The sequence below is a fragment of the Saimiri boliviensis genome, chromosome 21 (assembly GCF_048565385.1).
Source record: "Saimiri boliviensis isolate mSaiBol1 chromosome 21, mSaiBol1.pri, whole genome shotgun sequence".
In the NCBI taxonomy this organism is placed as follows: Eukaryota; Metazoa; Chordata; class Mammalia; order Primates; family Cebidae; genus Saimiri; species Saimiri boliviensis.
In genome coordinates this window covers 31,489,440-31,516,890 of record NC_133469.1, presented here as the reverse complement: position 1 = coordinate 31,516,890, position 27,451 = coordinate 31,489,440, and the positions used below count along the sequence as shown (strand labels likewise).

The 27,451-nt window shown below is 43.3% G+C and overlaps 1 protein-coding gene across 3 annotated transcripts in view; it reads right to left on the bottom strand.

Moving 5' to 3' along the window:
* The window catches only part of KREMEN1 (kringle containing transmembrane protein 1), a 79,235-nt gene that overhangs the window by 21,056 nt on the left and 30,728 nt on the right, over positions 1–27,451 (bottom strand). For all 3 annotated transcript variants that reach the window (XM_039462501.2, XM_039462502.2, XM_039462503.2), the window contains exons 4-5: positions 7,884–8,008; positions 3,504–3,657 (exon numbers count right to left, since the gene is read on the bottom strand). In XM_039462501.2, the coding sequence (XP_039318435.1) occupies positions 3,504–3,657; positions 7,884–8,008 (279 nt within the window). The remainder of the gene's footprint in view (positions 1–3,503; positions 3,658–7,883; positions 8,009–27,451) is intronic.

Sequence of the window (27,451 nt, the reverse complement as noted above, 5' to 3'; positions counted from 1 at the left end):
GTCCCAAGAGGCCAGCCTGGGCAGTCCCTGTGACCCACTGTTGACTCTGACCTACATGTTCTTTTATTTGGTTCTGTTAATTCAATAAATTATAATCCGAGGGGTAACAGAGGCTTTGAAGCCCCCATCAGTGTTGTGTTTACACACAACACACAGCTCACCTCAGTGACCTCTCCAAGTCCATGAGAGCTTGCTGAAAAATCAGTCAGAGAATCTGTGACAAATTACTTCATGTAGCAATGATGACCAAGCAGACAGCTTCTGCCAGCTGCCCCTTACCCCCCACCCTCGCTAGCCCCGTCGTCTCTCTCCCGAAGAGTAAACAGAGCTTGAGTGCTTCTAGTGCAGAGGAGCCTGGGTGTTCCTCTAATCAGCAGAGGTCAGGAAGATCTCGCTGACACTCTGACTGAGACCCGGATTCGAGATATGCTGGTAGCGGGGCCTCATTATCTGGGAAATAGACTGTAACCTGGTCATTTCTCACTACCTAACTTCGCCAATATCTTTAGGGAGACATCTTCACCCTCCCAAATCATGGAACAGTCTGTGGTCACCATCCAAAGTGCTCAGCCTTGTTCAATGAGTCATAAGGGGCGGTACTTGAGCTATGCAAACTATTTTACTCTCTACCAGACAAACCTTTTTTTTTTTTTTTAGATGAACTCTCACTCTGCCGCCTAGGCTGGAGTGCAGTGCGTGATTTCAGCTCACTGAAACCTCTGCCTCTCAGGTTGAAGTGATTCTCCTGCCTCAGCCTCCCACGTAGCTGAAATTAGAGGCCTGTGCACCCACGCCTGGCCTCTAGATGCACCTTTACAGAATGTTTCTACAGTGCTGCATTTTGTACCTTTCTCAGCAGAGCAATGGCATGTGAGTTACAGAACTGGCTACTGTCAGGGCTCCTGTAGTCCACACGCATCCAGGCCTCTGGAGGATGGCGTGAGCAGCCTCTCAATGCCAGCCTTCTTAGTCCTTGAGCAAGTGCAGGCCAGAAAGGGCAGCTTCTGGAAAGCTGCACAAGGGGCCAATGTGGTAATAATGAGAACTGGGAATACTTTATTCATATACCTTTAAAGCATAAAACTGGATCCATTATTATAATCTATTTTACTTTGTTAATAAAGGGGATTTTAGCTGCTGAAAATAGAAAAATTTCAAATGTGGCAAACCACTGTTTGAATCCTGGCTGTGGCACTTACTAGCACAGACAAATGACTTCATCTTTTGATCCATAGTTTTCTTATCAACAGGGCTGCTATGAGGATTAAATAACATAAAATACACAAAAGCACTTGGCATCAAGTCTAGCACACAACATGTGCTCAAAAAATAGCAATAATTTTTGTTGTAATTAATTCAGTTTAGTGCATTTTTATGGGAGGACCAGTACTATTTCCTAGTAGTACCAAAGATGCTACTTCATACATATTTTAGGGATTATTTCTACAGTGCTGCATTTAAAATTTAATCCAAATTATTTCTACTTGACACCCCCAGTAAAGACATTATACTAAAGAAAACATAATTTTATCTGCCACACAGCAGATGCACAATGAAAATGTGCTAAATGAAAAATTGTCATATAAAACCTATATTCTATTTTTTCTTGATCTAAAACAGGCGTCCCCAAACTACGGCCCGCGGGCCGCATGCGGCCCCCGAGGCCATTTATCCAGCCCCCCGCTGCACTTCAGGAAGGGGCACCTCTTTCATTGGTGGTCAGTGAGAGGAGCACAGTATGTGGCGGCCCTCCAACGGTCTGAGGGACAGTGAACTGGCCCCCTGTATAAAAAGTTTGGGGATGCCTGATTTAGAGAAAGCCTTCACACATACTAGGTACACAAGAAATATTTATTTCCTTTTCACTTAAGAATATACCAGGCATTTTGCAAGCTCAGAAAACTTACTCTCCTGACTTAGAGTGTTAAGGCACAGAATCTTACAATAATGAACTCTAGAATAAAAGGTTAAATAAATGTGCAGTGCATAATTATTTGCCAACTAAGCATTAGCAAGATGTCTTAATCATTAGCCAAAGTTCAGTCTTTAGCCAAAACAAAGGTATCAAACTAAGCACTGGTTTGGACTTAACAGGATGTATAGGAAGCAACTGGCAATCTCCAATGGGCACACTTAGCTAAAAAAAAACCAAATGACTGTGAGTTCTGTTCATTAATCCTTCTCCCATTTTCCCACCCCCAAATACAAACACACTTTAGCCAATGTCTAAGCTATAACATGCAAAAGGCTCAGTTATAAACCTGGGCTGGGTTTTACGGTCACCGTATATAGTGACTGAACTGTGATCCCCAGAAAGAATACGTTCAAGTCCTAACACTTGGTCCCTGTGAATGTTATGTAACTGAGTTAGGATGAGGCTATACTAAGTCCAATGACTGGTTCCTTTTAAGGAGACACACAGAGACGTACACACACAGACACACACAGAGGGAAGATGGCCATGCAAAGGAGAAGGCAGAGATTGGAGTGGTGCAGCCAACAAATGCCAAGGATCTCCCACAACCACCAGAAGTGAGGAAGGCAGGCTTCCCTGGAGATGTTGGAGAGAGCACAGCCCTGCTGACACCTCGATTTTGGACTTCTAGCCTCCAGAACTGTCAGAGTATGAATTTTAATTGTTTTAAGCCATCCAGTTTGTGATAATTTGTTATGGCAGCCCTAGGAAACTAATAGATGGTATGACATTTTTGCTCAAAACTAGCCACACTACCTGGTTGAGATTTCAGGAGTGTACCTCCTCTAGGCTAAAGGCTAAAGACATCACAGACACTAGAGTATTTCTCAAGCCTTTTATTTTGTCTGCCTCCACTATCTTGAAATCTGGTGCTGCACTGGTGCTGTAACTCTCATAAAGTCTCACTGCCACTGAGTGGATGCTGGTGGATTACGATGAGGAATCAGTTGGCTCAGTGGTTAGAACACGATGTTGGCAGGGTCGAGAACCCACTCCCATTCTCAACACACTTGGCCCCTGGCCAACATCTCACAAATTCAGGAGTTTAGAGAGAAGGTGGGTCAGGGCAAACCCAATGCCAGGCCTGGAAAAACAACTTAGAGCTATGTTCTCTTCTCAGGTGTATCACAATAAGATGTAAATCCCAAATGCCAATAAAAAAGGAGTAAAAAGGGCTTGGAAATTATATTAAAGCAAGAGGATAATAAAGCTGATACTGAATTGTTATATTAGTGTCTATGGAAAGGTTGTATTTTCTAGGTTGTGTAAGCATCACACAATAGGCCATGTTGCTTCAAACCATTTGGCATGACTGTAGCTAATCACTTGTTAAGTGTCTGTTCTCTCTTCTACAAGGCTGGGGATGAGTCTTCATTCATTGTGCTATATTCCCAGGATCTAGTCACAAGTATGGCCCATTGCCAAGTGAATGAATGAACGCATGAAAGGGAGGGACGGTGGGCAGCCTCCTTGCTCTGGTTCAAGGGTTCCTGTACCTTGGGCAGTGATGAGCACAGGGCATACTCACTATCAAAGAGGATGATCCTGCCATCGCCACCACACGGTTGGGTGTGATCCCCGAAGCAGACGCTGTTGCACTCGGTACTGGCTGCCTCCCCGTACTTCCAGTAATCAGGATTGTTTCCACAGAAGCAAGCATAGCCTGACTCCATCCCAGCAAACTGCCACAACAGAGAAGCAGCACACAGTAAGCATTATTAGGGATGTCAGATGGTGTGAAGAAGCCTGGCAGGGTGGGCTTCCAGTCGTCAGCTTCATCTTCCCAGGGACCCTTCCCCTGGGGCCTTCTGCTTCTTCTACTCTTGTAACACTTAATTCCAAGCTGACCAATAAGTACGTAACCACCAACGTATTTTCCTGTCAGCAAGCATCCCTTTTTAATGTTTGTGTTTCTACTGCACTTAAGTAAGTTTTAAGAGGGATAAAATCTTATAAACTTTAAACATGAGTAAGAGCTAAACATTTTATTGACTGTTTACTATGTGCCAGGTAGTGAGTGCTTTATGGCTAACCCTCAAGGCCCCATTTTACAATTTGGTTTTTATATTACTACATAGTATTTTGGTATATAATTCTGTACATTTTAACACTTGTATAGATTTGTGCAAACACAGCCAGGCATGGTAGCTTATGCCTATAATCCCAGCACTTTGAAAGTACGAAGCAGATGGATCACTTGAGGTCAGGAGTTAGAGACCAGTCTGGCCAACAAGGTGAAACCCCATCTTTACTAAAAATATAAAATATAAAAATTAGCTGGGCATGGTGATGGGCACTTGTAATCCCAGCTACTCGGGAGGCTAAGGCAGAATTGCTTGAACCCGGGAGGTGGATGTTGCAGTGAGCCGAGATTGCTCCATTGCATGCAATCTGGGCAACAGAGTGAGACTCTAACTCAAAGAGAAAAAAAAGATTTGTGCAACCAGCAGTACAATCAGGGATTCCGAACAGATGCATTACCCCGATAATTTTCTTTGCACTATTGCTTTATAGGCCCACTCCCCCAGAACCCCTGGCAACCACTGAACCGTCTTCCATTATCATAGTTTTGTCTTTTCGAGAATGTCATATATATGGAATCATGTAGTATGTAATCTTTCTGAGACTGGCTTCTTTCAGTCAGCATAATGTCTTTGAGGTTCATCCAAACTGGTGTTTTTATCAATAGTTTACTCCTTCTTTTTTTTTTTTTTTCTTTTGTAGACAGAGTTTCGCTCTTGTTACCCAGGCTGGAGTGCAATGGCACGATCTTGGCTCACCGCAACCTCCGCCTCCTGGGTTCAGGCAATTCTCCTGCCTCAGCCTCCTGAGTAGCTGGGATTACAGGCACGTGCCACTAGGCCCAGCTAATTTTTTGTATTTTTAGTAGAGAGGGGGTTTCACCATATTGACCAGGATGGTCTCGATCTCCTGACCTTGTGATCCACCTGCCTCGGCCTCCCAAAGTGCTGGGATTACAGGTGTGAGCCACCGCACCTGGCTACTTTACTCCTTCTTATTGCTGAGCACAGTTCATTGTATGGATGTATCACAGCTTGTTTATCTGTTAGGCTGTTTCTAGTTATTCATGATTATGAATAGAGCTGCTATAAGCACTTGTGTAGAGATTTTTATGTGAATATAAGTTTTCATTTCTCTAGGGCAGGCATCCCCAAACTTTCTACACAGGGGGCCAGTTCACTGTCCCTCAGACCGTTGGAGGGCCGCCACATACTGTGCTCCTCTCACTGACCACCAATGAAAGAGGTGCCCCTTCCTGAAGTGTGGCGGGGGGCCGGATAAATGGCCTCAGGAGCCTGCATGCGGCCCACAGTCCATAGTTTGGGGACACCTGCTCTAGGGTAATAACTAGAAATGGAGTTGCTAGGTCATGTTGTAGATACATATTTAACTTTATAAAAAAGTATCAAACTTTTCCAGAATGACTGTAGACAGAATGACTTTAGATCCACACCAACAACTTATGAAAGTCCCACTTGCTCTGTATCTTTGTCAGCACTTGTTATTTTCAGTATACTTTATTTTAGCCATTCTAATAGGTATGTAGTAGTATCTCAATGCAATTTAAATTAGCATTACCTTAATGGCTAATGATGTTGACTATCTTTTCTTTTTCTTTCTTTTTTTTTTTTTGAGACAGAGTCTCACTGTGTCATCCAGGCTGGAGTGCAGTGGTATGATGTTGGCTCACTGCAACCTCTGCCTCCCAAGTTCACACGATTGTTCTGCCTCAGCCTCCTGAGTAAGACTACAGGTGCACTACCATGCCCAGCTAATTTTTGTATTTTTAGTAGAGACAAGGTTTTGCCATGTTGGCCAGGCTGGTCTCGAACTCCTGACCTCAAGTGACCCTTTTGCTTTGGCCTCCCAAAGTGTTGGGATTACAGGCGTGAGCCACCCACGCCCAGACAACTATCTTTTCATGTGCTCATTTGCCATCTGTATATCCTCTCTGGCAAAATAGCTGTTCAAGTCTTTGCCCATTTTAAAATTGCTTTGTTTTTTTGTTGTTGTTGTTCGTTGTTTTTTTTTTTTTTTACTGTTGAGGTTTTTTTTTTGTTTTTGTTTTTTTTTTAATTTTACACGTTATGGATACAAGTCCTTTGTCGCATAAGTGATTTGCAAATATTTTCTCCCAGGCTATAGCTTGTCTTTCATTCTATTAAAAATATCTTTCACAGAGCAAGATCTTTAAATTTTGGTGAAGTCCAAATTAAAATGTACCAATTTTTTCTCATCATGGGTCATGTTTTTGGTGTCTCATGTAAGAACTTTTTGCCTAAACTCAGGTCATGAAGATTTTCTCTTATATTTTCTTTTTTTTTTTTTTTGAGACGGAGTTTCGCTCTTGTTACCCAGGCTGGAGTGCAATGGCGCGATCTTGGCTCACCGCAACCTCCGCCTCCTGGGTTCAGGCAATTCTCCTGCCTCAGCCTCCTGAGTAGCTGAGATTACAGGCACGTGCCACCATGCCCAGCTAATTTTTTGTATTTTTAGTAGAGACGGGGTTTCACCATGTTGACCAGGATGGTCTCGATCTCTCGACCTCGTGATCCATCCGCCTTGGCCTCCCAAAGTGCTGGGATTACAGGCTTGAGCCACCGCGCCCGGCCTATATTTTCTTCTAGAAGTTTTATGGTGCTACATTTTAGAGCTAGATCTAGGATCCATTTTGAGTTCAGTATGTAGTCTTGTGTTTAAATTCTTTCAACTGGCATACTGTTTTAAAGATTCATCCGTGTGGTGTGTATCAGCGTGTCTTAATATGTCTCTTTTTATTGCTGAGTGGCATTCCACAGTATGGATATGTTATTCTTTGTTTTTCCATTCATCTGTTAATGGGTGTTTAGATTATTGACAGTTTGGAGCTATTATGAATAATGCTGCTATGAACATTCATGTATAAGTCTTTGTGTGAACACAGGTTTTAATTTATCTTGGGTAACTATCCAGGTGTGATATTGCTGAGTTTTAAGGTATATGCATATTTAACTTTAAAAGAAACTTTAAGATCTTTCTTCAGAGAGGCTGTAGCATTTTACATTCCTACTAGCAGTCTGTGAGAGTTTCAGTTGCTCCACATCCTTATCAATTCTTAGCATTTTAACTTCAGACATTCTGAAGTAGTGTGCAGTGGTATCTCATTGTGGTTTTAATTTGTATTTCCTTGACAAATACTGGTGATGCTGAGCATCTTTTTATGTGGTTAATGGCCATCTATATATTTTTAGAGATAAAATGTCTCTTCAAATTTTTTGCTCACTTTAAAAATCAAGTTATCTTATTGTTGAGTTGTAAGTGTTCTTTCTATATTCTGCATACAAGTCCTTTATCAGATATATATTTAACAACTACTTTCTCCTGGTCTGTGGCTTGCCTTTCATATTCTTAACTCTATTTTTTGAAGATAATATTTTCACCAACTTTTAAAAATGATTTGTGTCCAATTTAAGAAATCTTTGTCTAACCCAATATTTTAGGATTTTTGTTTTTCTAGAAGTTTAGTTGTTTTAGCTTTTTAAAAAATTGAAATGTAATTCACATAACATTCACTGTTTCAGTGTATACTTCAGTGGTTGTTGGTTTAGTCACTGTGTTGTGCAATCACCACCATCTAATTCCAGAACATTCGTAACCCCGAAAAGAAACTCTGTACTGATTAGCAGTTAGTACCAATTCCTCCCACCTCCCACCATCTGGCAACCACTAACCTACTTTCTATCTCTATGGATTTGCCTCTTCTAGACACTTCATTTAAGTGGAATCCTACAATATGTGGCCTTTTGTGTCTGGCTTATTTTATTTAGCACTTATTTTTAAGTTATCTCAGCAAAATGCATGTACAGCTTTATATTTTGTTATAGTTACATAGCCACAGAGTCATCACCTTGAACCTCTGACTCCGACAAAAACTGATGCAAGTTTGTATGGTGAGTTTGTTGGATGTTTTACTGGTGCCAGTTAGAGGAGGTGGGTTTCCATGATCCTTGTAGCAGCCAAGGTTTCCGGGCACTAGAGAAAAAAGAAAAACAAAAGAATGTCACAACATCTGGCTGTGAAACACCAAGAAGGAAAAGCGATTTGTGGTTAAGTACTTTCATCTCAGCCAGTATTTCCACTCCTGAGGTACAAATAAACAATAAGCAACCAGCTTTAAAAATTGAAGCCTTAGTGTCCTCTACTAAATACCATGTTTTTGTTTTATTTTGAAGAGGAAGTGAGACCTAGGTCTATTCTTTAACTAACCAAATACTTTAAAAAAAAAAAACTGTTTAATATTGATAGGATTTAGTACTGAAGAGAACTAGGAACAATTTTCTAAAAACAGAAAGACTCCAATAATGTAAATTATGTTTCAGAGTTACCAGAGGGTAGGCAAAGCCCTCAGAAGCCCATTATCCTGTACCTTCTATGTAAGCCCCCAGTTCCTTAAAAAATTCCACAAGTGGGTTTCCTCAAGGACTTTTGGTGAGTGTATTAGTTTCCTGATGCTGCTGGGACAAATTACCATAAACCTAGTGGCTTAAAATAACATAAATTTATTATTTTTCAGTTCTGGACGTCAGGAGTATTAAGCGGGGTTTATGGAGCTAAACTCAAGGTGTTAGTTAGCAAAGCCAAGTTCCTCCTGGGGGCTCATGGGAACATCTTTGGAGGGCCCTTCTTCAGCCCACCACGCTGAGCATATTAATGTTTCACAGCCATACATCAGATGGTTTGGTCTAGTAGAAAAAGCTGTAGCTGAGAACAAAGAAAGCTAAATTATATGTACCAACTCTGGTAGACACCTTTCAAAAATGGACTTCAATGATTCTGCTATACACCAGATGTCTGCATACCCCTGTGACACCTGGTCTCTGCCCTGGCACACAGCAACTCTCTGGGAATTTTCTGGGTGACCAGAGCATCTCTCGTTCTAATGAGGCAACTTTTGGTAGGATCCTCAATGGCTTCAGGATGGAGGTTGGTCAAAAGAAAGATCAAGCCATGATTAAAAGCTTGGAACTTTCAGTCCCACACCCCAACATCCTCTAGGGAGGGGAGAGAGTCTAGAAATTCAGTTAATAATCAATCATGCCTATGTAATGAAGCCATCATTAAAATTCCTAAAAGATACAGTTTGGAGAGTTTCTGGGTTGGTGAACACACATCTGTGCCAGGTTTGGTGAACTCCACAAGAACAGAAGCTCCGGTGTACAGGATCCTTCCTGACCTCACCCTATATATCTCTTCATCTGCAGTTCATCTATAGCCTTTTAATTTTTTTATTATTGAATTGAGATGGGATCTTACTATTTTGCTCAGGCTGGTCTCGAATTCCCAGGCTCAAGAGATCCTTCTGCCTCAGCCTCCCAAAGTGCTGGGATTACAGGTATGTGCCACCATGCCCAGCCAAACCTATATTCTTTATAATAAACTGGTAAGTATAAGTGTTTTCCTGTATTTTGTGAGCTATTATAGCAAATTATCAAACCAGAGGAAGAGGTTGTGGGAACTCCCACTTTGTTTTTTTTTTTTTTTTTTTTTGAGACGGAGTTTCGCTCTTGTTACCCAGGCTGGAGTGCAATGGTGCGATCTCGGCTCACCGCAACCTCCGCCTCCTGGGTTCAGGCAATTCTCCTGCCTCAGCCTCCTGAGTAGCTGGGATTACAGGCACGTGCCACCATGCCCAGCTAATTTTTTGTATTTTTAGTAGAGACCGGGTTTCACCATGTTGACCAGGATGGTCTCGATCTCTTGACCTCAGTGATCCACCCGCCTCGGCCTCCCGAAGTGCTGGGATTACAGGCTTGAGCCACCGCGCCCGGCGGGAACTCCCACTTTGTAATTGGCATCTGAAGTTGGGGGCAGTCTTGTGGGACTGAGTTAGGTAATGCCATAACTTAATTGTAGGACTCCCAGAGGGTGTCTGGAGACTTGGAGAATTGGCTGGTTTGAGACAAATCCATCCATTTGGTGTCAGAAGAGAAGTGTATAAATTATGGGAAAAGATTTTTCCCCCAATGTTCCCTAAAATTAATATACTGAAGCCTGAATTTCCAATATGAAGGGATTTGGAGGTGAGGCCTTTGAGAGGTCATTAGGTTTAGATGAGGTTATGAGGGTTGAGCCCCCATGACAGGATCACTGCCCTTATATGAGGAAGAGACCAGAACTCCCTCTCTCTCTGCAGCAAGAAGGTAGCCCCTAGCAAACCAGAAAGAAAGGCCTCACCAGGCACTGAGCCACCAGCACCTTGACCTTGGACTTCCCAGCCCCCAGAACTGTGAGAAATAAATGTCTGTTGTTTAAGCCATCCCCTCTATGGTATTTTGTTACAGCAGCCCGAACTGCCTAAGAAAGATCCCCCCTTCCTGGTATTCATGCCCTTTTATAATCTCCTCCCCATGAGTGTGGGCTGGACTGTTGATGTTGATGTGCTTCTGACCAGTAGAATGTGGCAAAGTTGATGGGATGTCACTTCTGGGATTAGGTTACAAAAGATTATGACTTCATCTTGCTTGCAGACTTCTATTTTTTTCTCAATTTACATATTTCCATGAAGCAATATCATGCCAGGGGCTGTGTGGTAAGGAACTGAGGGTGGCCTTCAGCCAACATCCAGCAAGAAACAGAATTTCACCCAGTGGTCCACAAATAACTAAATCCTACCAATAACTATGTGAGGTTGCAAGTGGATCTTTCAGTTGAGCCTTCAGATGAGACTCCAGCCCTGGCAGACACCTGGATTGCAGCTTTGTGAGAGATCTTGAAGCAGGATCTTGCTAAGTCATACCCCAGATTTCCTGACCCATGGAATGTATGAGATAGTAAATGTGTGTTGTTTTAAGCCACTAAGTTTTGAGGTAATTTGTTAGGCAGTAATAGATCATTAATATGCCTTATAATACTAAATATAGCTTATAGCTCTATTGAGTAAAGAAATTAATTCATCATGGGTCACGGACAGTGAATCTCTGTGGACCTTAGTTTTCCATCTATCAGCTGAAGTCCTTTCCTTTTCTCCATTTCTTCCTCATGGTTTATATAACTGAAGATATAACAAAACACACACGAGGCCTGGTCTCAGCACTTCCAGGTCAGCTAAGAGTTATGTATCATACAATTCCAAAGTGACAGACATATAGACTCTGAGATAGCATTTTTTTTCCTTGATGTTTCAGACTGGAAAACAGCATGGTGCAGTTTAATAAGCTTTATATCCACATTCGTTTTTTTTTGGCATATAAAAATATATTCATGTGTATGTGTACATGTACACACACACACATTTTAACCAGCTCATTTTAAATTGGCAGGAAGTACCTCTGTTAACCTAAAGATTCACCCTTCCCCCTCTAAGCCAAATGCTTACCTTTCTCCCTTGCGTCACACATGGTTCAAATACAACAAATGTGGCTTACCACACAAAAGTTAAAATGCATCCTTCGGAAACAAACTAAATCTCTATAGTAGCAAATGTAAACAGAAAAGCTCTATGCAGTAGGAGTCCAGGGTTCGGGTGGTGGGGGTTGGCTTGGGAATGTCTGGGTTTAAGGGTTTAAACAACTGCAATGAGTCAAGCTTCTCTAGTCAAGAGCATATGATATAAACTGAGTTTGTTAAAGGGATCTTGTGCATGGAAACCCGACCAGGCATTTAATGGTTCTTAATAAGAGCTACTTGATGATGATCATCTTGGCCATTTAGTCTGATTTTTGTCTCATTTATTCCATTATGCTTATAAGTAAGCATGTTATTACGTATTAGTTTACAGAGAGCCTAAGGCATATAATCATATGTTAAGGTTAGACATAAACAAGGCCATGGCTTGCAATAACGCAGCTGGAACCTCTAAGCTTTATTAATTTGTTGAGCAAATCCAGGTGGTTTGTGTTCCAATGGGACAGTGAGGTCTTGAAACACATCATGAAGTAGATCAATGGGAATCAGACCACAGCCTACTGCCCTTCTACCCCATTTGAATTTCAATGCTTAAGGTATCAAACTTGCCCCCCAAGGCAATGACCTGCCAATTGTGACACTGTCAATTCTACCTCCTACAATATCACATACATCTGCCCTTGCCTCTCTGTTCACACTGCCACTTCCCCAGTTTGGGTCACCATTTCCTTTCACTTAGGCCACTGCATCAGACTCCTATTCTGTCTCCATTTCTAGGCTCACCCTGTTCTAATCTAGTTAACACGCTGCAACCAGAATAATCTTTATGGTACATTCCAGACAGAAGTGCAAAGGCCTGAGGCAAGAAAGATTGTGGCCTTGGCAGGAACTACAAGAATTAAGTGTGACTGGTGACAGAGAAAGGGAAAAGCAGCAGCAGCTGGAGAGGTAAGTGGAGCCCTTCCCCAAACCCTCAAAGCTCTCTGGTTGCCCCCTAGGATAAAGTCCAAACTTTCTCACATGGTATACAAAGGCCCTGCCCCATCTGTACTGCTCCTCCTTCTCTCCCTCCACCATGACCTCTCTACCCTTCAGTTCACATTCTATACAGAGGCCAAACTGTAGTGTATTTGGAAGCTTCCCAACTGCACTTTGCTCTCTGGTCTCCGGATTTTTGCACATGCTATTCCCTGTGCTTAGAATATTCTTCCCTTCTTAAGATTTCAGCCTGACATCCTTTCCCCTGGGAAGCCCCATGGCCCTCCCATCCTCCCCACCCTGCCCCCACAAAAAAGAGGGTTACATGCCCTGCTGTGTAGTCCTACAGCAGTATATGCTGAGTTGGATTCTGAACACCTGTTTACTTGTCTCTCTACCTGAATAACTAAGAACAACTTAAGGGCAGGACTGTATCTTCCACGCACCCCTATATTCCCAGGTCACAAAGCAGGTGCTCCAGGACTATATGCTGAATGAACAGGCACTTTATGTGTCACCCACTGAAATCATGGAACGAGTAGATAAAAGTACTTCTTTTTTTAAAATTTCCATAGGTTACTGGGGAACAGGTGGTGTTAGGTTACATGTGTAAGTTCTTTAGTGGTGATGTGTGATATTTTGGTGTACCCATCACCTGAGAAGTATACACTGCATCCAATTTGTAATTTTTTTTTTTTTTTTTTGAGACAGAGTTTCGCTCTGTTGCCAGAGCTGGAGTGCAGTGACATGATCTCGGCTCACTGCAACCTCCACCTCCTGGGTTCAAGCGATTCTCCTGCCTCAGCCTCCTGAGTAGCTGGGACTATAGGCACGTGCCACCATGCCCAGCTAATTTTTGTGTTTTTAGTAGAGACAGGGTTTCACCATGTTAGCTAAGATGGTCTCAATCTCTTGACCTAATGATCCGTCCGCCTCAGTCTCCCAAAGTGCTGGGATTACAGGCATGTGCCACTGCGCCTGCCTGGTTATTTATTTATTTATTTATTGAGATGGAGTCTCACTCTGTTGCCCAGGCTGGAATGCAGTGGTGCGATCTTGGCTCACTGCAACCTCTGCCTCCTGGGTTCAAGTGATTCTCCTGCCTCAGCCTCCCGAGTATCTGGGATTGCAGGTGCATGCCACCATGTCTGGCTAATTTTTTTTTGTATTTTTAGTAGAGATGGAATTTCACCGTGTTAGCCAGGAAGGGTCTTGATCTCTTGACCTTGTGATCCGCCTGCCTCAGCCTCCCAAAGTGCTGAGATTACAAGCGTGATCCACTGCACCCAGCCCAATTTGTAGTCTTTTATCCGTCACCCCCTTCCCACCTTTTCCCCGAGTCCTCAATGTTCATTGTGTCATTCTTATGCCTTTGCATCCTCATAGCTTAGCTCCCAATTATGAGTGAGAGTGTACGATGTTTGGTTCTCCATTCCTGAGTTGCTTCACTTGTAATAATAGTCTCCAATCCCATCCAGGTTTCTGCGAATGCCATTAGAGTGGATAAAGGTACTTCTTTGGCAGAGTGAATGAACAGGGTAGAGTGAAAGTGGAAAGCACTATAATGACATCCACTTATAGCTAGGAACAGTTGGTTTTGACTCCATTCTTCTCACTGTCGTCTTTGGCTTTGTAGAAACATCATTCTAGATAACCGAATTTTCCATAAAGCTTAACTTTAGGCTGGGCGCGGTGGCTCACGCCTATAATCCCAGGACTTTGGGAGGCCGAGGCGGGTGAATCACGAGGTCAAGAGATCGAGACCATCCTGGTCAACAAGGTAAAACCCTGTCTCTACTAAAAATACAAAAATTAGCTGGGAATGGTGGTGTGCACCTGTAATCCCAGCTACTCAGGAGGCTGAGGCAGGAGAATTGCCTGAACCCAGGAGGCGGAGGTTGCAGTGAGCTGAGATTGTGCCATTGCACTCCAGCCTGGGTAACGAGAGTGAAACTCCATCTCAAAAGAAAAAAAAAAAAAGCTTAACTTTAAAACAACATTTTATCTTACTCATTTTGGATGAAACCTTTGCGTTAGATCTTTCTTAAACAAATTTAACACAGTTTAGCCTACTTTAAATTTTTCCTGTTAACTTGAGGTCATCAAATATACTTTAACATGGCCCCAGGCTGGCGTGCTGTTTTATGTTCCAATGTCTGACTTCAGTTGCTGTCTCCTTGGTTGCTGTCTCAGTCAACTCAGGATGCTATAACAAAATACCATAGGGTGATGGCTGAAACAATGGACATGGCTCTGGAGGCTGAGAAGTCTAAGGGCCAGATACTGGCAGTTTCAGTTCCGGATGAGGGCTCTCTTCCTGGTTTGCAGACCAAAACCTTGCTGTGTCTTCACATGGCAGAAGGAGAGGGAGCTCTGGTTTCTCTTCCTTTTCTTATGAGGACACTATAATCCCATCATGGGAGTCCTACTCTCATGACCTCATCTAAACTGATTAACTCCGCAAGGGCCCCATCTCCAAATATCATCACACTGCAGGATTAGGGCTTCAACAGAATAATAGTGGGGGCCAGGAGGGGGTGGGGAGACAAACATTTAGTCTAAAACAGTTTGCTGTCAAGGCTGCTGTGACCTCAGAACATTAGAACTGAAAGGGGTCTCTGAAAGCATCTACTTCTTATTACTGTCAGTGCCCGCAGTCTTTGCTTATCCTCTTCTTAATTTGCTGCTTCTTAGGCTTAGAACAAAACTGTGGAGCTTATAAAAAGTGTATGAAAAATAGAACATGCAGCTTCTAAAAGAGGGAGGGGTTGGGCGTGGTCCCAGCACTTTCGGAGGCCAAGACAGGCAGATCACCTGAGGTTGGGAGTTTGAGACCAGCCTGACCAACATGGAGAAACCCCACCTCTACTAAAAATACAAAATTAGCTGGGTGTGGTGGTGCATGCCTGCAATCCCAGCTACTCAGGAGGCTGAGGCAGAAGAATCACTTGAACCTGGGAGGCTGAGGTTGCAGTGAGCCGAGATCATGCCACTGCACTCCAGCCTGGGCAAGAAGAGCGAAACCCCATCTCAAAATAAATAATAAAATAAAAATAAAAGAGGGAGGGCCTTTATGCTCCTCACTTTCTGCCATCCACATTGTGGCTCAGGAGTGGGTTTTGCTTGCTCCCTTCCTAGGACTTGGCAATGTTCTGAAGGGCACTGGTGCTACCATTATGTGTCCAGAAGCAGCTGGCCTTTTACAGTGAGACAAACCCTAGGGTAAATTTTGGCTTCTCCATGACAGCCTTTCTCAGCTCAGTTTCATCAACAACGAAATGAGAATCGATACAGACCTCAAAGGGTTCTTTTGAGAAAGAAAATGAGTTAATATAAATAAAGTAAATACCACAAGGTCTGGGAGAAAAGAATGTTCTGAATAAATAGTGTTTATTATCATTATATACAATAATGCTTTCATAATTCACCACACAAACAACTTGCTGAGTAATAGAAAAATAAAATAGACTGATTTAAAAAACAAAAATCAAAGGCAGCCACCTCAGAAAATGGTTTGATTCCGGATATTAAAATATTAATCTCTTACATCTGTATAGTATAAAGTGCATTTTCACATAAGTCCGCTCATAGGAAGCTCTAGCCCTTTCAGGAAGGCCAGGACAGATGATATTATTCCTACTGGCCAAAGAAAAAACCAGTCTAACAAGGTTAAGGGCCTTGTACGGGGACACACAAGACAGAACTAGAGAGTCAGGGTAAGCTCCAGGGTTGCAGACTCCCATTCCACGGTTTTTCTTTCTTTCTTTCTTTCTTTTTTTTTTTTTTTTTCCCCCATGTCTCTGACTCCTTTCTTATAGGACCAGTCTGGGAAACTAAATGAATGTGACTCCCTGAGATTCAAGACTGAATTCTCAAACGCATTAGTCCTTCAACACTCTGTACCATGAGGGAAGCCTCTGAGGTCACAGTCAGCCTCTGAGGAGGCCACTGCCCTCTGACTTGTTCTGGAAAGTGTGGCTCGAAGTCTAGCCAGAGAAGACACGTCATGTTGTCTTCAAAAGCATGACTTCTCAACTGAGTGGATTTCTAGATCATGTCCCACCCTTAGCTCTTCCCAGAAGCAGGGAGAAAAAGTCAATTTGAAAAAGGATATTTGTCCTCAGATTCCTTTTTCATTTCAAGCCTACTTTGAAGTCCTTGTGGCTTGCTCATGCATTTTTCCTCTTACCAAAGAGACTTCATCACTTTCAATTTTTAAAAAATTATCTTAACATACAAATAGACCCCTTGTTTATCATAGCTGAGGCTTCAAAACTCATGAACATTAATTACAAACATTCAGATGTTCAAGATAAAAATTTTAGAGGAGTTAAAGAGAGATGGTCCTCCATTCACATTAACCCAGGAACTATCATTCTTTTACTATGATAAGAAACAACTGGGAAGCAATCAGGCAGGCTCACTAAACATTGTCACATTTGAATACAACTGTGGCTTCATTGTGAAGGTGCTGCTGACACCTCCGTAGGGGCCTCCATGGCTGACAGCCCTTCTCTGAGAACCACCTATTATCCACAGCTGCTTCTCAGATAATCTGCTCCCAAAACTGCTGCTGGTTGGGGACCAAGACAAAGAGCTCCATCCTCTGGCCACAGCTGCCTGACACACTGGGGTGACCACATTCCCTTTCTTAGGAAGCTGGAATTGGGATCCACTCCGTGAATGCAGGCACTGAAATTGTAGAGATCTGTCAAGTAGGAGTTGAGGCAACCACACTCAAGTTTGGGCCATGTGAGTGGGTGAGTGAGCCAATTCTGCTGGTCCACAGAGAGGAAGAAGGATGGATAACAAGCTGAGAGAGAGGCAAAGATGGGAGAGGAAGTAGCCACAGAGAGAGATGTCTGAAAGTGCCTGCTTTCTTTCTAGTTTCTTGGGACACTGGGGTTGGGTTCTGTGATATATCCCAATGGTCTTCAAATAGATTTCTTTTGCTCAAGTTAGTTTGAGTGAGTTCCAGTCCTGGTAACCAAAATCACTCCTGTCAAAGACAGAAGGCATACCCATCACAGCAAAAGCTCAGTTTGAATCCAAATCTTCACTTGGTAATTTACTAAGAAACAGCACTGACTATTATGTTTTCGATTCCACTGCTCTGACCAGATCTGGGATATTTGCTTTAAGAAGCCAGAAGCTAAGCTCTTGTCCTCTGTCTTAGAAAACTCTTCCCAAGGCTCTGCAGAGCTCCTTTTTTTTTTTTTTCTTATAACTACAATCTGCTTCTTCAGAAATGATACAGTTCCTCTGTTGATTTTTTGTTAGTTTTAAACAGACAGGCTCTCACTCTGTTGCCCAGGCTGGAGTACAGTGATGCAATCATACTCACCGAAGCCTTGAACTCCTGAGTTCAAGTGATCTTCCCATCTCAGCCTCCTGAGTAGCTGGGACTACAGGTGTGTACTACCATGGCTGGCTAATTGTTTGTGTATCTTGTAGAAATGGGGTCTCGCTATGTTGTCCAGGCTGGTCTCAAACTTGTGGCCTCAAATGATCCTCCCACCTCAGCCTCCCAAAGTGCTTCTCTGCTGATTTTAAATGTCATTTAACCTTGTGTCAATACTATCTTCTGCCTCAAGGACCCCACACTGGTGTTTCAGTAGCTGATTTCTCTCCTCCATGGAAACAAAAACTATGTACACCTGAGGTGCAGCAGCTGGTATCCTATTCAATGACCAATCTATTTGAATACTTCTTTCAGAGCATCAACAGGTTAAGTGTGGATTTATCCACACCCTCAGACCTGTGACCGTAAGCTCACTAAACTTCATCTGCAACTTCCATTCCAAATCTGACAGCTGCCATCTTGGTCCAACTCCTTCTCACAATATGGCCCCACCCTACCTCTATAACTTTATTTCTAAACATAAACTTCCTTTTCGGTCACTCTGATTCTTCAAGCAGTCTTACTTGTGCCCCTGAGTCTTAGAGCAACACACCCAAATAAATAAATAAGCACAGCCTTTTCTTCCCCTGTGAAATTCTGCCCTTAGTGGGAGGTAGTAAGAGTTCCTAAAGATCCTTTTCCCATCAGGCCAGGATGTATCACAGCAGTAGTTCCCTCCTGTGTGAGTTCCTTCTCTGAAATTTAGTTTCCGGTGAGTTAATGTGGTAGAGGTCAAAAAAGGCTCTAGTAATTTCTCCCCTCCCTGTATATGTGTATTGCTCCCACTTTATTAGATGTCCCCACTTCTTGAATCAGGGCTGGCCTTGCAACTTGCTTTGATTCATAGAATGTGGTGGACTTCTGAGTTCACACCTTCTAGAGGAATGGCAGCTTCCGCTGCTTCTCTCTTGGAAGCCAGCCACCATATAAGAAGTCTGAATACATGGCTGTGGAAAGAAGTCACGGGATAGAGGTCTGAAGCCCCCTTGAATGCCAGCAGAGGTCCTAGTTGAATGCAGGCATGTCACTGAGCCCAGGTGACAGCAGCAGAAGGACCACTCAGCTGAAACTCAGTTGACCCACAGAACTGGGAGAAATGATAAACTGCTGGTGCTTAAGTCAATAGGACTGGGGATGGTTCATTACACAGCAATAAACAACTAGTACAGCTTACTTGGTAAAAGGTCAGTCCCAGTTCAAGAGGAAAGATAACCGCTGTGTCCCTGGGAAGAAAAGCTCGTTTGTTGACTTGGACTTTTTTTTCAGGGACACCACAAATATCCCAGGCAAGGAACCTCTTCCTGCTATTTCATCCCTTATACATTCCATTTGTCATCAAACTCTGTCTTCTTCCTAAACACATTTTGGACTTAATCCTTCCTGTCTGGTCTCACTGCTGCCATGACAGCTCAGGCTCTTATCTCCCGAGTTTAGAAATCTACACCCATCCTCTCTTTCCCAAACTTTCTTCCTTTGATCCGTCCTGTAAAGGACACTGGGCTTGCTTTTCTTCTTAAACTATGACTTTCAGCGTATTAGTCCCATCTAATCAACTCTTGCTTTCTAGGTCTGACCTGGTTCCTTTCTGTCCACTCCTCTACTCAGGAAGCCTGGATCCCAACCCACACACACATCAAGTCTGTGCTTCCTACAAGCCTCTGTCCTGTTATTCCCTGACCCATCCAGCCACCAGTCACCTTTTCCCAGTTTCCACAATACTGAGTCTTCCTGTCTTCAAAACTCACAACACTCTACCTCGTAATTCAACACTTATTTATATAATTGGTGTGCTCATCTGCAATTTTCTCTTAGGTTTATAACTCAGATTCCCAATTACATCACAAGACTGAGGGGCTATTTCTTACATTTATGTATGTTCCTTACAGGCAAGGGCTGGTATAAAGATTTTCAGTGAAGTCATCTCTATCAATTTGAATGAGTTTTCCTTTTTAAGTCAGTAGTGTGCTTTACACAACTGTGCTTTAGAACATTTGCATCTGTCACTGAACCAATATCCATTTGGTTCAGAAAGTCTGTATTTTTTGAATGGAAAATTAGATAATACCCACTGGCAAAACCAAAAAATAATTGAGTACATGCCAGATCTGAAACCCTAAAACTGCATTGTAGGAACAAACGTGGGAGCCAGGCACAGTGGCTCACACCGATAATCCTAGTACTTTGGGAGGCAGAGGTGGGAGGATTGCTTGAGCCCAGGAGTTTGAGACCAGCCTGGGAAATACAGCAAGACCCCATCTCTACAAAAAGTAAAAATATTTGCTGGGCATGGTAGTGCGTACCTGTAGTCCCAGCTTCTTGGGTGGGAGGATCACTTGGGTCCGGGAGGTAAAGGCTGCAGTGATCCATGAGCATGCCACTGCACTCCAGCCTGGGCAACAGAGCAAGACCCTGTCACAAATAAACAAACAAACCAAGAAATGTGGCTCCTCTTGTGTTCCCGGAGTTCAGTGCTGCAGCAGGCCACAGGGAACAATCACTTGCAGCAGCTGACATTAAGACCCATAGTCAGTCAGATAAAAAAGGGATGGGCAGAAATAAAATGCAGGTTATGAATAACATATTCTAGGAATTAGATAACGGGTATACTAACGATAGTCCATTCCCTGAGAAGAGCATACCATCACAGTACCTACTGGTACATTCATGTCTACTTGATATGTGCTAGGACTTGGGGTAGTATGCGCATTTTATTCATTTAATCTTCAGAATAACCCTGGAAGGCACAGATGAGGAAACCCAGCACAACTGAGAGTCATTGTTCTAAAGCTATTAAGTGGATAACGATTCAAACTAACTGGGTGTGACTCAGATGTCCACATTCTTTTCATCTTTCCACCAGCTTGTGTTGTCTCTTATGGGAAGAGAGGAAGAGATAAGAATTCATGGCATCAAGAAAGAATTTTTTTTTTGAGACAGGGTTTCACTCCCATCATCCAGACTAAAGTGCCATAGTGCAATCTAGGCTTACCGCAACCTCTGCCTCCTGGGCTCAAATAATTCTCCTGCCTTAGCCTCCCAAGTAGCTGGACTAAAGGCATATGCCCACCACACTTGGATAATTTTTGTATTTTTCGTAGAGATGGGGTTTCATCACATTGCCCAGGCTTGTCTCGAACTCGTGGGCTCAAGCGATCTGCCCATCTTGGCCTCCCGAAGTGTTGGGATTACAGGCGTGACCCATCACGTCCAACCAAGAAAGAATATTTAGCAAGCACTTACACAATTCCCACTGTACTAGGTGTGGGAAAGATTGTTGAAATACATGGCTCTTTTTAATGGCTACCAAGGAGCGGCTTGACAGGGTAAAGCCCCCATAAATTCCAACAGCACTGCTCCACAAATTAAAGTACAATCAAGCAAAACAAGGGTGTCTGTGATGCGAGCTCAGCCTCAACCTCCTGAGCTCAAGCGATCCTCCTGAGAAGCTGGGTCCATAAGTGTATGCTACCACATCTGGTGAATTTTTAAATTTTCTATAAAGACAGGGTCTCCCTATGTTGCCCTGACTAGTCTTAAGCTCCTGGGCTCAAGGTATTCTCCCATCTCAGTCTCCAAAGTGCTGGAATTATAAGTGTGAGCCACCTTGCCCAGACTATTAATGTTCATTTCAATATTGCTTTGTCTATCAAAAAAAGTTGGGAGTTTTCACTTTAGCTGTAAGGTATAAATGGTACACGGCTGGGTGCAGTGGCTCACGCCTATAATCCCAGCACTTTGGGAGGCCGAGGTGGGTGGATCACAAGGTCAGGAGTTGGAGACCAGCCTGGCCAACATGGTGAAACCTCATCTCTACTAAATATACAAAAATTAGCCGGGTGTGGTGGCAGGTGCCTATAATCTCAACTACTCGGGAGGCTGAGGCAGGAGAATTGCTTGAAACTGGAAAGTGGAGGTTGCAGTAAGCTGAGATTGTGCCACTGCACTCCAGCCTGGACAACAAGAGCAAAACTGCGTCTCAAAAAAACAGTATAAATGGGACCTAGGGATGTGTCACTTTAGAGAAGTGAACTTCAGCCCATAGCAGTGACAACATGGTATTGGGAGAGAGCCTAGGGCCCGGACAAAGCTGCTGATGAACTGTTTTGTGCAGTGGGTCCAACCCCAGGGGAGCCCTTTCCTAGCTGAAAACAGCTGGTCTGGGAACACCCACAGAGATAACCCAGCATTCTGCAGAGCAGCTCTGCTGGGCAGCAAATGCTTCCCAGATCCTGTCTCAGCCTGCTTTACTCCTGGGGCTTGGGATTTCCCAAAGCCAAAGAAGAAAAGAAAATGACTTAGAGCTAACAGCATGAACTGCAGACCCTCTGTCGCCACTGAGTTAATCCTTTGGTTTCCACAATGTCACAAAAGCAATCTTAATAATTCACCATACTATCAGAATTTCAAACTTTAATTCCCAAACAATTGACAAAGAAAATTCTGAAGAATGACCTCAACAGTAGCCCAAATCCATCCCAGAGCCCCTGTTTTCAAGGAAATAAAGGAAATGGGACTGTTCTCAAGTACTAGAAGGAAAAGGCACTGGTCTTGCTATCAGAAGTCCTAGTCAAAAATCCTGTTCGACTCAGAGTATAATCCTCACCAAATCACTTAACCATGTAGGCTCAATTTTCTTATCTGAGAAATGGAGGCAGGAGAGTAGGCATGCCTCCTGCTTCATAGGATTGTTGAAAAGGTTAAATATAATAATGTGAATATAAGTGGCTTTTTGTACATAGTAGGCACTCAGCAATAGCTGAAACATACTAAAAAGCAGTGCTGACATTGAAACACAGAAAGTGCTGACAGAAACAAAACATTTTCTATAATTGAGAAACTACCCTGACCACCACTGCCACAGCACCGTTGGCTTTTTACTCAAACTCTACACACAGTTTTAAAAACTCTTATTGGGGATCATAATAGGAAGCTTTCACATCCTATTTTTTGGGCTGATTTTTGTAAGGCAAATACTAACATCTGAAATCTATTTTAAATCTATTTTTAACAAGTCCAGGTATTATTTAGTTAAAAGAAACCTGAGCCAGTGAGGTTACCAGCTGAGATGGACCTAAGGTTCCACATGTATGGCAGAGATGTGACTGCTAGCATCCTCTTAGGGCTAATCTGTGTGAATGAGATAATCACTAAAGAACTTCTTTTTTTTTTTTTTTGAGACAGAGTTTTGCTCTTGTTACCCAGGCTGGAGTGCAATGGCACAATCTTGGCTCACCGCAACCTCCGCCTCCTGGGTTCAGGCAATTCTCCTGCCTTAGCCTCCCAAGTAGCTGGGATTACAGGTACGTGCGACCATGCCCAGCTAATGTTTTGTATTTTTAATAGAGACGGGGTTTCACCATGTTGACCAGGAAGGTCTCGATCTCTTGACCTCGTGGTCCACCCGCCACAGCCTCCCAAAGTGCTGGGATTACAGGCGTGAGCCACTGTGCCTGGCCCTGAGAATTTCTTATAGGTTAAAAGCAGGCAATCTTGATCCAAATCCCTAATAGAGGTTTAAGGAACTATGAGGAAATGTCTCCTTCAGACACTCAGCCTTCACCTCAGCTTCATCACCATCTTCCTGGATCACGCCCAAGCTTCATACCCGGACCGTAAGACCTGACATCACCTAGTCCTGTCTACTTCTCAGACCTTATCTCATGCCCCTTTCTCCTTAAAATGTATGTTTCAGCACACCAACTTGTTTGGAATTCATCAGTGCATGTGTGTGTGTGTGTGTGTGTGTGTGGGCGCGCGCATGCACATGCGGGTGCAAACTGTTTCCTTTGCCTCCAATGCCCTCACTACCTCCACCCCACCCAGCCCTAACATCTAGAACCTTGCTACTTAAAGTGTAGTCCTGCAGCTCTGGCATCCTACAACCTTGTTAGAAAGGTAGCCTCTCAGGCCTGTTCTAGACCTAATGTTAAGAATCTGTATTTTTTTTTTTTTTTGAGACGGAGTTTCACTCTTGTTACCCAGGCTGGAGTGCAATGGCGCGACCTCGGCTCACCGCAACCTCCGCCTCCTGGGTTCAGGCAATTCTCCTGCCTCAGCCTCCTGAGTAGCTGGGATTACAGGCACGCGCCACCACGCCCAGCTAATTTTTTGTATTTTTAGTAGAGACGGGGTTTCACCATGTTGACCAGGATGGTCTCGATCTCTTGACCTTGTGATCCACCCGCCTCGGCCTCCCAAAGTGCTGGGATTACAGGCGTGAGCCACCGCACCTGGCCCAAGAATTTGTATTTTAATAAGACTCCAGGAGATTGGATGTAATTTAAAGTGGAGAAGCCCTAAACTAAGACCCTACTCTTTCTAGAAGCCTTCTTTGACAGACAATAGCCCCTGCCTCCCTGCCATGCCAGACAGATGCCTCCTCTTGGGTGTTCCCAACCTTTTGCTCATCTCATTTATTATAGAGTAATTTGCATATGCTTATCTGTTCATGTGTCGGTCTTCTGTCCCAGAGTGAGGGCTCCTCACAGGCTGCAGAACATACCGTCCTTGTGTCTCCCATTTTGCACAAGTCCTGACAGATGGTCAGCGCTTAAGAAATGCCATTTGATACAACTAATAACTTTTTTTTTTTTTAATTGAGATGGAGTCTTGCTCTGTCGCCAGGCTGGAGTGCAGTGGCGCAATCTCGGCTCACTGCAACCTCCACCTCTTGGGTTCAAGCGATTCTTCTGCCTCAGCCTCCCGAGTAGCTGGGACCACAGGCGTACGCCACCACGCCCAGCTAATTTTTGTATTTTTAGTAGAGACAGGGTTTCACCATGTTGGCCAGGATGGTCTCGATCTCTTGACCTCGTGACCCACCCACCTCGGACTCCCAAAGTGCTGGGATTACAGGCGTGAGCCACTGTGCCCAGCCAAGTTCTTATGATTTTAAATTTTATATACTAACTTTAATAGGTTGTTTTTGTTTTTTGAGATGAAGTCTTACTCTGTAGCCCAGGGTGGAGTGCAGTGATGCAATCTCGGCTTACTGCAACCTCCGCCTCCCAGGTCCCAGTTCAAGCAATTCTCCTGCCTCAGCCTCCCAAGTAGCTGGGATTACAGGCATGCACCACCATGCCCAGCTAATTTTTTTTTGTATTTTTAGTAGAGACGGGGTTTCACCATTTTTGCCAGGCTGGTCTTGAACTTCTGACCTCATGATCTGCTGCCTCGGCGTCCCAAAGTGCTGGAATTACAGGCATGAGCCACCATGCCTGGCCCTTAAATAACTAATAGTTTTAACAAGTTCAGTAACTATAACTTTAATAACTAACTTTAACAATGACATCAGATACTTGTGGGCTATGTGTAAAAGTATTACAATTGGCTGGGCGCAGTGGCTCATACCTGTAATCACAGCAATTTGGGAGGCCAAGGCAGGAGGACTGCTAAACTCAGGGATTCGAGACCAACTAGGGTAACAAGGCGAAACCTTGTCTCTACAAAAAATATAAAAATTATCTGGGTGTGCCAGGCGCGGTGGCTCACGCCTGTAATCCCAGCACTTTGGGAGGCCGAGGCAGGTGGATCACAAGGTCAAGAGATCGAGACCTTCCTGGTCCACATGGTGAAACCCCGTCTCTACTAAAAATACCAAAAATTAGCTGGGCATGGTGGCGCGTGCCTGTAATCTCAGCTGCTCAGGAGGCTGAGGCAGGAGAATTGCCTGAACCCAGGAGGCGGAGGTTGCGATGAGCCAAGACTGTGCCATTGCACTCCAGCCTGGGTAACAAGAGTGAAACTCCGTCTAAAGAAAAAAAAAAATTATCCGGGTGTAATGGCATATGTCTGTAGGCCCAGCTACTTAGGAGGCTGAGGTGGGAAGACTGCTTGAGCCTAAGAGGGAGAGGCTACAATTAGCCAAGATTTCGCCACTGCACTCCAGCCTGTATGACAGGGCAAGGCTCTGTCTAAAAAAAAAAAAGCATTACAATTTAGGTTAATCATGTTACATATTTGAATCTAGATACTCAGAATGCTGTGTTTATGTATTCTTCATATTTAAAATATTATACAATTAATTTTAAATTGTATTATGTAAAGTTTCAAACACACATAAAAGTGGGGAAGAATAAAGAACCCCTCACCCAACATCGACAAATATCCACTTTTTTTTTAACCATTCTTGTTTCATCTATTTCTGTCACCCTCACTTAGTCACTCTTTGTGGGGGGCTGGATTGTTTTCAAACAAATCCAAAATATGACGCCATTTCAACCACAAATATTTCAGTATGTATCTGTAATTTTAATGGACTTAACCACCATGCCATTATTGTAGCTAATAAAATTGACAGTAATTCCTTAATATAATCTAATACTCAGTCTGTATTCAAATTTCCCTGTTGCAAAGATCAATTTTTATAGCTGGATTTGTAGAAATTAGTGGGGAGAATGTTTTTCAGCAAACAAAAAATAGTTCTCAATAGTCAAACCAACAGGCCCTAGAGATCTAAGGCGTGGGATCTAGAGACATAAACCTGATAACATTGGAATTTGCTTTTGAAGTCTGCATTTCTCCTGGCTGCAGTAAGAACTTGGGGTTTCTGAGAAACATACTGGCAGAAGCAGTTTCAGGGGTAAATCCAATTACTTCCGAGTTGTTCTTTTAACGGTAAGTTCTGATCCGTGCTCTGCAGGTCAAGAGCACAGTTCGGATTTCTCTCTGCTCCCATTTGAGTGGCACTTCAGGTCTGCCTCCTGCTTGTTGCAGCTCTACACATAACACACAAGGGGCAGAGATCTGGTTTCCATACAATGGCCCACCATTCAGCCAGATTCTGCTTTGTCCCTGTACATTCACTCCCCCTGGCTCCTGCTGGGTCTGTTATATTCAGATATGAACTTTCCAGGAATATGATCATGTCACAGGCCTTTTTCTGTATGACAAGTTCAATGCTAATCATGAATAGCAGGCTTCATACAGAGAGTTAGTATTATTCATGAAAACTGTGACTTCGCATCCAGAAATAGGACAAAAGTGGCCTAAAATAGGCAAGCTGTATCTCGGTTAAATCCACCAGGCAATTACCAACGTCTCTTGCTATGAACAGTACAAGAGTTTTTGCTCAACTATGTTAATCAGACATACTAGAAGCACAATATTCTGCCAGACTCAATGTCTGAGGTCCGGCTTGATGGGGAGCCCTGCTGCCCACAGGGTAAACTGAAGGGTTTTCCAAAGGACCAAAGCCAGACACCGCCCATCCTCTATCCCCAGAAACCAGGTTCTATAGAGCTCTCATTCCCAACTTCTACAAAGCTCTCTGCCCAGACCACTTCAAGGCCATCTTTAGAGATTTAGGAGAGTTATCAAGGGGCCACAGAAAAACTGAAATAATATTTAATTTTCCTTTTCTGGAACAGTAAAGCATATATGGTAAATATTACTAATTAGAGGCATACTAAATGGTTTGTAGCATTTTATAATTCTCTCCTCTAGAACCTGGTTTCAATGACCACATGAATCAGTTACTATTGGCCCAGATTGTATTTTAGAAATGCAAGTCGAAGATTATCTTTCCAAATAAAAGTGCCCAGATTGAAACCCCCTCTTTACCACTCCCAAGAGAATGACACAGGCTGGTACTAAAAGACCATCTTTGTGTTGAACAAATGGACCGAGGAAAATCTGCTTTCCTCTCCTTCTGCCTCTTTCTTCTTTACATAACTAGAGGCAAATGAGATGTT